Source organism: Rhagoletis pomonella, unplaced genomic scaffold, assembly GCF_013731165.1.
Source record: "Rhagoletis pomonella isolate Grant_MI unplaced genomic scaffold, Rhpom_1.0 Rhpom_scaffold_00012, whole genome shotgun sequence".
Lineage (NCBI taxonomy): Eukaryota > Metazoa > Arthropoda > Insecta > Diptera > Tephritidae > Rhagoletis > Rhagoletis pomonella.
In genome coordinates this window covers 8,804,280-8,815,276 of record NW_023458566.1, presented here as the reverse complement: position 1 = coordinate 8,815,276, position 10,997 = coordinate 8,804,280, and the positions used below count along the sequence as shown (strand labels likewise).

At 35.3% G+C, this 10,997-nt stretch overlaps 1 protein-coding gene across 1 annotated transcript in view; it reads left to right on the top strand.

Annotated features, from left to right (window-relative positions):
• The window catches only part of LOC118747789, a 15,336-nt gene extending 13,697 nt beyond the window's left edge, over positions 1–1,639 (top strand). Inside the window, exons 5-6 of the mRNA XM_036481921.1 lie at positions 529–807; positions 886–1,639. Coding sequence (XP_036337814.1) covers positions 529–807; positions 886–1,194 — 588 coding nt within the window. The 3' untranslated portion in view covers positions 1,195–1,639. The remainder of the gene's footprint in view (positions 1–528; positions 808–885) is intronic.
• The last annotated feature ends 9,358 nt before the right edge of the window (positions 1,640–10,997 follow it).

Below are 10,997 nucleotides of genomic sequence, written 5' to 3'. Positions count from 1 at the left end.
AAATATAAATTTTAATATTTTCTAAAACACATTCGGGTTTTCCTCATTTTTAGACAGTATACATATTTTATTTTAATTAGGAGTTATATAATTTGTTCCACTACGTAGAGCTTGATTTCCCTTTATTTAAATAAGATAAGCTTCAAATCACACACCTCATATTTTGCCACATACTATTAGATTCGCAAATCATTTCATAAAGATCTTTAATGTGATTTTATTTTTTTCAATTATTCCATGACATGATGTCACATCTCACACCCCATCAACAAACGCCAACGTGAATACATATTTTACGTTTCCCACCTAAATAACGGTTTTCGAATTTATCTTATAAATGCTAAAAGCGAAAAATGTCGAAATTTTTTTAATATCACACATACTTGCCAACATATTACATAACATACATACATACATACATTCATAAATACATTCATAAATATTTGAAAACCAATCGCACTCTTGAATTGGCTAATTGCAAATTCGAATTGAATTCCCTCAAAACATTTAATGATGGCCACCCGACAGCGTCTAACGCAGGACATTTGTAATTTGAGTACACTATGCAGCAATTATAAGAAACTCTCACCGACAGTTGAGTTTTCACCTTTGCAACAGCAACTACTCTGCCCCACCAACGCACCAAGCCCAACACCAATGAATAACGGCACCACAGCTGAAGAAGGAAATGTAGCCGAAAACGATGCGGATGACATTTTGAGTTTGCTAAAAATGTGGCAAACTGAAGGACAATTCAAGCAACTCAAAATACGAAATTTTCTAAGTGCAGTTATTAAAAATGCCGAGGTAAGAAATTGAAATTTGAAATATGCAAATTTATATGTTACACAAATGCCGTTCACTTACATACACACACACACACAGTGCATGACGACGGAGCAAAGGCAGGAGGACAACAGCAACAATGAGCGTTTGCGTGTGTACGCCAACCAATTGGAGAATGTATTATCCGTGCTACAGGCATGCGAGGAAACTACGCTTAACTATGGGGATTTGCAAAAGTTACGCTGCGACATTGAGATAGTCAAAGCGAATGCTAACTGGACTAATATAATTGTTGATCGAACGGAAGTGAATAGTAATAGTGTTCAGCTATTAGCAACTGACAACAGCAGTGGTGAGGCGGCGGATGTGAATGCCAATGCAGCAGTGGCAGAGATGGGAGTCAATTAATTTAGTATATCGTAATTAGTGTCCATGAATGTTTAACTAAAACACGGTTAATCAAGTTGTCAACCAGTTGCGTCAACAGACATAAAAGAACTCGCGCACGCCATCCAAAGTAAATTGTCCATTTACATTTATTAACTACAGATACACATTTACTTAGTAGCATTACATCAATAATTGCAAATTACAATAGAAATTAAGTTGAAGAGTCCAAAAGATTTAGCTATGTAAGCCAATAGTTTTGTAGCTTAAATTGATATTGCTGCCGGCGATAATTGTTTTGTTTGGCTTTATTGCGAAGATCCGAATGCGTTGTATACAAGCGAATATGTATACAGGCACATACATATGTATATCTGTGGGCATTTGAAAACACAACTCGCGTGATTTTAGCTGTATTGATTCTGTAGTGAGAAATAGTTATGTAGCTTGTTAGTTATAGTTGCGATCCCGTACGAGTCCGGACTAGTCAGAAATAGTCAGAATCAGTCAGATTTTACTGGAAATCGATCCCGTACTCGGTTCTCTGACTATTGAGAGGACAAAAAAGAGAGTAAATACGGTTCTCTCTCTGTCAGAAATTACCAGTTTTAGTCCGAGAATTTTTCGCTGGTAAATTCTGGTAAATGTATCAAACGATCAGCTGTAGTGTGTTTGGCAACTAAATTAGGTTTGTTCGTCGAAAATCCAGCAAGAATTATCCAACACTCAAAATATCAGAGAGTAAGAAAAATTCTCTCAAATTCTCTCTCATGTTGAGAAACTTGCAAATTTCTGCACGAACGCAAATTTGCAGGAATTTGCAAGTTTCGCTGCCAGCTGGCGTCCACGGTTGCATTTCAAACATAAAAAATTTTAATCGAATTTTTAAAATTCTTTCGGATGGCCAAAAACAGGATATACATGTATATTTCTTGTTGTTCTGACTTTTTTGACATACATTTCAATTTCTTCATCGTACTAGCTGTCGGGTTTCTTAAATCGACTCTGGTTGCAATTGCATTCCGATTGCGAATACCATTTTTTTCAGCCGAATTAAGTTCAAATCATTGGAATTAACTAAATTAATTATATCAACAATTATTTACTTCCTTTTTTCATAAAAAAATCGCTCGTGTTTTAAAATTTTTAAATTTAACGAACTAATTTATTCAAATTATTGTAGATAAAAATGCAACCATGCGCCACAACCACATGTTTTTCGTGTTTGCAAATTCTTGCTGGAAAAATTTTTTCCAGCAAGAATTTGCAACTTCTCTCCAAGAGAACTGTCACTTTGCTCTCACAATTTTTGAGTGTTGGATAATTTTTTGGTCTGCACGAACGCGATTTGGGCAAAAATCGTGATAATTCGTACAAATTCGTACAAATTTTTTGCTCGACGAACAAACCTATTGTAAACAAAAGAAAAGTGCACTCTGGTAATTCATGTTGAAAAGTATTTAATTACTTGTTTAAGTGGATTCTAATCAATTTCAAAGTATTTTTGGTTATTTATATGTGTGAGCTGAGTGTGTTTACGTATAAAATAAGCAAAAATTTACAACCAAAATTTGGACGTTATGTTGAAGTTGACAGAAGTTAAAATTTTTTACTAGAAAGTGATCCCGTACTTTCCAATGTTACTCTCTCGCTCTGAGCGAATTTTTATTTTTTGACAATTTTACTAGTTTTAGGCCGAGGAATACGGGAATTGCACCTTATGTAATTTATTGGGTACAAGAGAAATAATTGAAACTGTGGCCTAGGAGATCTTTGTAGAGCTTCGATAAGTTCCTAACACTGGCGGCCCAAGATACTATCAGCCTCCCTAATAAATGCTTGCAATAAATTGGTAGACGAACTCCTGATACTAAGGGATTCGACTGCGGAAAAACTAAAGTATTACAATGTTGGTCCGGCCAATACCGGACAACCAGACATAATATGCTCTGACGTTTCCTCTTCTTCAAGACAAAGGCAAAGGAAGAGTGTCAAAGCGCCCCTTGACGATCCCGGAGATGATTATCTTTTTTGATAAAGCCATCAGGTCGACTCTAGTAGAGGTTGAGAGTGCTAAGACCTCGATCAGAAAGATTGTGGGCCAAATGCTCATTACAGCGGAGAGTTTGGTGCCAGTACCATAGACAGCCGCACCTATTCTGCCCTCCATTTTCGATTTGTCTGTATACTAGCCTGCATTTCTGAGATCGATTTGAGGTGATCCAATTGACCAGGCCTCACGGTCTGAAATGGCATTCTAAAGCACATTTCTTTTAGCATGTAGTCTGAAGTCATCTTTACACATATACGTATCTCCAATGCGTGTGGAACTATTGCTCAAGCACGACGTTATATTACGCTCACGAAGCATGGCGTCGATCCACCCGACAATAGAGATCTATACCTCTTTGGACCAAAGCCCTGAGATAAATCCGTAGCCAGTATATATTATCAAAAGTATCCTCGATGTCTACGAAGGGACATAGAGCAACCTCCTTGAAATCGAGGACTTTTTCGATCTTATCTACTAATAAGACTCTATAGAGCGGAATGCGTTAATTTCCGTTTGACGGAGTGTATTGTGTAAAAAAAAAAACTGCCCTAAGGTTGGGTTCGATCTCAACAATAGCTGTTCGGCCTTTCTATAGTAGGAAGCACCGATTTAATGGTTTAAGCGGGAAGTGGCATAACTTGACTTGAGTTGTTCTTCCAAGTGTCCATAGATACGTAATATATTCTATGTGTATTTACTCGTATATGCGAATTTTCAATGAACTGAAAGATAGTGAGTGACTCAAACAAAAGACCATCCAGATTTTTGGCCATTTAAAAAAACCAATAATTTTTAAGCAAACAAAAAAAAAAACAACAACCGATTTCAATGCTCATATGTATAAAATTTTGGATTACCATTACTTTCTTCATGATCTAATGTTTAAATAAAAAAAAACAGTTATTAAAAACGGTTCATGGAGTCCGGCATAAAAAATTATTCCGACGAATTGATAACTCCTTTTTTGTAGCCAGTTAAAAATTGTATTATTTATAAAGTATTATACATACATAGTAAGGATATATTTTGGTGATTCACAAAGAGTCATAATAGTCTAATGTATATAATTTTTAGCACCTAAAAATAAGTATTTATTTTTCAAAAGTTTTGACATTAGGCAATCTGCATCGCTATGACGCCTTGTGAGTCTCCTCAAAATGCAGGCTATACGGGAAGTGTTGTAAAATTACTCCCATATTTTCCAGATTTATGCTTTAGATTTTTTTAAGAATAAATTCTTTAGGTTCGTGTTAGTTTTATTTCAGCAAAGGTACAGCAAACTCGCATAAGTATGTTGTACAAATGCAGTGTAATGTAATATATGTAGGTATACCACGAATAAGGTAAAAAAAATTCCTAAATTGCCTAAGCTCAGTTCCCCAATGTGATCATTTATGATCACTAACTAATGAGCATTCTAAAAATTCCTCATGGCGCTTATGAGAAAAATATATATTTTTCCAAGTTATATTTTTATGTATGTATGTATGCATTTGAAGGGATATAATTTTTATGTTCTAGAAATCGTTAGGCTGATTTAGGTTAGGTAAAGCAGCCTGGCATAATTCTGTTTGTATAAGTACTACTTACGGACTTCAACTATCCTAGTATTTTTGTAATAGGACGGTATCTAGCTTAACGTGCATTTTTTGGGAGAAGAGTTTCTTAGAATATGAAACTGAGATTCTTGCAGAAATCGTATTTGAAGCCTCATCGACTTCTAGGTTGTGAGTAGATTAAAAAAAATTAGTCTATCTTTTCTTCCTATCGATTCTAGCTTGAAAAAATGCTACAATGCTCTATAAAATTCCTGTGTGAATTGCTGGTAGTCGACGCTGCTTCTGAAACGAATGTCCTATACATGTATCTGATCCTCAGTCACTGCTGTCCGATATCGGTAATTTATGGGTGCTCACAATCTTTTTTCCTTTTAAACTCAAATTATAAATTCATTGCTAGCGTAAGTATAGAATGATTTGGATTCAATTTAAAAAAAAAAAAACACAAAACTCCATTAGTATACATATTTTGACGGATCAGATTTACGTTACGCTATACAAAGTATATATTCCTGTAGTTTTAAAATAAAATCTTAAAAAAATGTGCCAATTTTAAGTTTGCGCATAAATTAGCGTTGTTTTTAATTTTATCTATAACATTTTTAAATTATTTAAGCTACGGCTGACGTATGTATGTGGAAGAATTTATTCTCAATTATTTTAAAGCGCAAGACGAAACGGCTTAGTAATACTCTGCCAATTTATTTTGTTTTAAAATTAAATATGCTTAGCTCTAAAAGTGTATTCACAATAATATTATATTTAATAAATTGCCAAACATTTCCTAATTGCAAAATTGTTGATATTGAATTATTATTCGAAAATAATAATAATAATAATTAAGATACGTAGTTGTATATGTTACAGTGTTAAATGTTGATCAAATTCGAATTTAGTAAAAAAAAATAAATAAAAAGTAAAAAAATAATCACAAATATGTACTTTTATATAGGATTATAAAGTTGCTTTCAAAACTTTTACTTGTTGATTTATTTTATTTTACTGATGACACGGTTCAATCAAATTTGGACGAGTTTGATCTCGAAAGCCGGAGCAACACCATCTTATATTTTTTTATGCTATTTTTTTAGAGATAACTGTTGAGGTGTCGAAAAATACCAAATATTGCCAATTTCAAATATTAAAAAAAAAATTATCTTGGACCTAGTTTTTCCGGAAAACTGCGTTTTAATGGAAATGCAATTCGTCTAATACAATCTATATCACGTTGATGAGTTCAGCAGAAATTTGGGGAAAAAAATCCCGCAAAATTCAATTCTTCATAGCAGGTTTTTTTTTACCGATGTGAAAAATATCCTACTTCGATTTTTCATTCCATTCCCATTCGTTCTGATACTAGGCAGGCAAGTTTAATTGAAATTTCACATTGTCAGCATTTTGATTAGAGAAACTACGCCCAAATTATTTCTTTTTTTTAATTTTAAAATTGAAAATGTTTGCTATTTTTCGAAATTCAACAGTTCTTTTATCTAAAAAAAGAAGCATCAACAAGTCTTTAAGATGCGGTCTTTAAGAAGGGGGGATACCGTTTTCCAGATCAAGCTCGCCCAAATTGTGGAGAACCGTGTTACAAATAGGAACTAAAATCCTTTTCGATTTAATTCTCCTTTGTGAATTTTTTAATGAAAATATAACTTCCTAAAGCTGATTTTGGAGAAACAACTACTATTTCGTCTTACTTAAAAAATCGTATATTAACTTAATTTTACTATATACAGGGTGTCCCTTAAATGGAGGAAAATGTTTTTCCTTTTAGGTTATGTTTTTCATTGAAAACGAAAAAATATGGCCTACCATATCGGGTAAGCTCTATTTTTCGGTGGTATTATCGACTTGCGGTTTCGATCGGAAGTGGGTTAAACTGACCGGAACTCCATTTTCTTTTTTCAATAGATATGCATGTTTTTACTCAAGATTCGGATATTGAGGATTAAAATTCGTAACATTTGTCATTTGTTTTAAACATTTTTTCGGAAGTGCCTTTTTCAACCTCTAAATTACCTTTGAACTAAAACTCGTTCTGGACTTCTTAAATGAGTGAAAATGTTTTTAATTGGAAACCCAAAAAATATGTTTTACCAAGTCGAGGGTACTCTATATTTTGGTCGTATAACCGACTTCCGTTTTCGATCGTAAATGGGTTAAACTGGCCAGAACTCTATCTTTTTAAATACATATGTACATGTTTTTACCATAGATCATAGATTCGGATTCTGCGGACCATGATTCATAACTTGGCAACCGTTTTCTGGAACAGACTTCCAGTTAAAAGAATGGAATTCCGGTGTGTTTAACCTTATTCCGGTCGAGATAGCAGACGATAGAGCATCCCCGATTTGGAGATTAATATTTTTTTGGTTTGCATTACAAACCGTTTCGTCCATTTTAGAAGTCCAGGACTAGTTGAAGTTCGAAGGTCATTTAGAGGTTGAAGAAGTCACTTCCGAGTTTCAAACAAAAGTTACGTATTTTTATCCTCAGAATCCGAATCTGTAGTAAAAACATGTATATCTGATTTAAAAAAAATGTACTTCTGGTCAGTTTAGACAACTTCCGGGTGAAACCGGTTGAAACCGGAAGTCGATAATTCCTCCGAAAGATAGAGCATTCTCGATTCCGTAGGGTTTTCAATAAAAAAACATTTCCCTCCATTTTAGAGGGGGTGAAGAAGTATAGCATACCTTCTACATATAAGTACTATGCATTTATCAGTATTCAGGCCCATTCAAGAATGCTGCGAGCCATAAGGGTGAATGAATTCATAGTATGTTGAGTTTTATTGAAATAAATTACACCCAAATTAGCATGCAGAAATTTCATATCACTCAGCGAAGCGGGCGAGGGCAATCTAGTTTTGTATAAAATTAAAAACTTTCAGTTTGAAAAACATTGTGAATATTAAAAAAATCACCGTGTGAACGCTTGTTCGAGCCACTATATGTATGTAAGTATGTAACATGAAAGAGGTATTTTCTAAAATTTCTTACCTTATAATATCTGGGAGGCGCTGTAGTTTCTGTGCTAATTAGAAGCGATGTAGCAGCTACAAGTCCAATTACAAAGAATAGCAAAGCTTGAGCAATGAGCTTAGCATATCCAAATAGCAGAGTCGGCAGCAATAATAAATTCAAGCACAACAAGTATTTGTGCCAACCATTAAAGGGACGATCTTCGCCTACAACTGAAAGTAGAAGTGTTAAGGCAATCCAAATAGGTGCCTGTAATTGCAAATAGATATGCAGTTTAAAGGAGCATTGTGCTAAATTCTTGTTTTGCTTAAGAAAATAACGTTCAAACCAATGCAATACCTGCCGAAAGTTTCTCCATAGAAGGCGCGAAAATGCGCTTTGCATACGGACACATCCTCAATAATCGCCGATTGAGTATTCACCGTCCAGCACATTTGTGCTGCGCTTCCCAACTTGAAATCAACTGGTTCTTCCCTCGGTAGCAAATCATTTTTAATTTAAAAATGTATCAAAGTAGTCACGTAAATATGTCCTGACAAGATCATTATCAAATTTTCAATAAACGGACAAGGCGGCATAGGAAAATTATTATTGATTCCGATCAGTGCCAAGCCAAAGCCATACATCGTAAAAGTCTTACGGGCCAAGTCAGTAAAGTAAAGCGAAAAGCTCTCTTTCGGTTTGTTGCAAGCTATTGAACTTTTAATTAAGTTCGATAGAACAATCAGTGTGGATAAAATGATTACCCCATATTGATAACCGTTAATTGAGCACCAGTTGTATAGGGTTAGCAGATTTGGTAAAATACTATAAAACGAAAGTGCCCATTACACAGCTTCATTCGCAAAATTTAGCCCGCAAAAGTAGCGATAAATACTCACAACCACCTGGTCATTACGAAAAATGTGAACACAACAAATAGTAGTAAACACATTATGCACAAACTCAAACTGAAAGAAAATAATTATTTAGAAAAGTAAAAAACCAAAAAACAGCAAGTTCCCGAAATCTTAACGAAATCTTTAGGAGTATGTATCTCATTTCTGTAACGATTTTTCTACGAAAAATAAAGAAAATTCTGCAAGAAATTCTTCACATAGCAGCATTATTTTCATTACTTTACCGATTTTCTTCCGAAGTTTTGTAAAAGAACCGAAGTGTGCACAGTTTATTTCATTTTAGAACATGCAGCAATAAATCGGATGAGATCTTTACGAATTCCTTCGAATTTCTTTCTCTACCATTCAGAATATGGTTTGCAGGGAAGGCACTTTTAGAAAAGTTGAGGCGTTACTCGGGAAGTTTATCCGTAGAGGCTTGTGCTAACATCCCAAAATTAAATAGTTCTGGCTTATCCTCCAATTTCAAGTGAGCGTTTTGATCTTGGTAACAGCACTGTTACTAGCGGCTCTGAGAATCCTAAAAACCTCCGACATGAAAATCGGAAACATTAAGGGTCTCGTGAAGCTTCTAATGAAATTCGCTAATGGCTATATCGCAAATGCGCGATGCAATACTCCAGAACTAGAAATCTCTAGGAAATTTGAGATCGAACTCTCTGTATTGTAGCGAACACATACACCAAAACAGATGGATATAAACTTGGTAATGGTAAAACTGGCCCTGGCACCGAGGCAGAGAGGGCCTCAAAACTCTCACTGGGTACCACATCGGACACTGTTCCCTTCGTGATGAACTCAGTAAAATTCATCTTTCAGAAACAAACGTCTGTCGCTTTTGCGAGGTGGACAAATAAATGCCAAGACACATTCTCTGGGAATGTGACTGTCTTGCCACGCGCACAACATTAGGGGATGGAAACTGTAAATATTATCCGATATTTAGTGAAATTGGGTTGGTCAACTGGAAAAACTCAAATCTGATAGGATGGTCAAAAAATAAATTTATAAAAACCAAATTTCATTAAATTCAGATAACGTCTACCATACCTGTTCCTTAATGTAGAGGGCGCGGAAGTTCACCAATATTTTTTGTACTTCTTCATCGACGCTTTCAAACCATACTATGCTAAGTCTGACTAAGTCTAAGGTGACTTAGCATGGTATGGTTTGGAGGCATCGATATGGGGATAGGCCTATGAAAGAACAAAAAAAAAACAATGCCAGCGGGTTCTAGCAGCTGGAACTTGTTTCAGTAAACTACTAATGAACGTTGTAATCCGAATAGCTAATTGGTAAACGTTGACAAAAAGTAAGTATTTAGTTATAAAGTCATTGAAACTGCTTGAAATCATATACCATCATTTCCCAACTCTGAAACCAGCAGAAAAAATTATGAAACCCCTTTCGGTAGCAACTCTTGAATTTGATTAAGCTTGTCATTAAAGATGAAAACAAATCCATCAACACCCGATCATTCAATTACCAGTGTTGAGTTTGCGAAATGCCTGTTTTAACTTTAAAAAGTACGATTCATACAATACCGAAATCAAGTGTTCTTTCAATACTTCTCTTCTTCTTTATTGGCGGTGTAACCGACTAAGCGATTTTGCCAAACAGTCCAAAACAGCACGCCAGTCGTATCTCTTCTGTGCCACCTGACGACAATTGGAAATTCCAAGTGAAGGTAAGTCCTTCTCCACCTGGTCTTTCCCACACAGAGGAGGGCTTCCTCTTCCACTGTTAACAGCACCGCGACCCTCGTTGAGTACTTTCAGAGCTGGAGCCGATGAATTTGAATTCGCTGCACTATGTCTATATCGTTGTAAAGCTCATACAGCTCATTGTTAAATCGTCTGCAGTATTCGCCGTCGCCATCGCGTACATCTTTCGCAGAACCATTTAGTTGAATATTTCGAGACATTTGGAAACTTGGACTTTCTAACACTCACAGACCACTGTGCCACGCTTACAAAGAAAATAGTAAAATTTAGTCATGTTCAGTATTACAGGGTTAAAAGACTTCCTATATAGTGTGGAGAGCTACGCACAATAGATCACTTTAAAGGTCGCGGTGCTTATGGAGAGATGAACAGCAAATTTGCGCAAAATTCATTTCCTGAACGAGTTTGAACAAATCAGTTTTATGTAGATGCCCACCGCTGTATATGCATTCATGTTTACTATGCTTCTATAGGCCAAGATGAAAGTAATAATGCAAACTCAATGGTTACCAAACTACATGGCTGGTGCATGCTTTGTTGGTTTTTACCCAATTCTATAATCAAACTGATTTGCTTTCACGCTTCTACCAAAAAAAAAA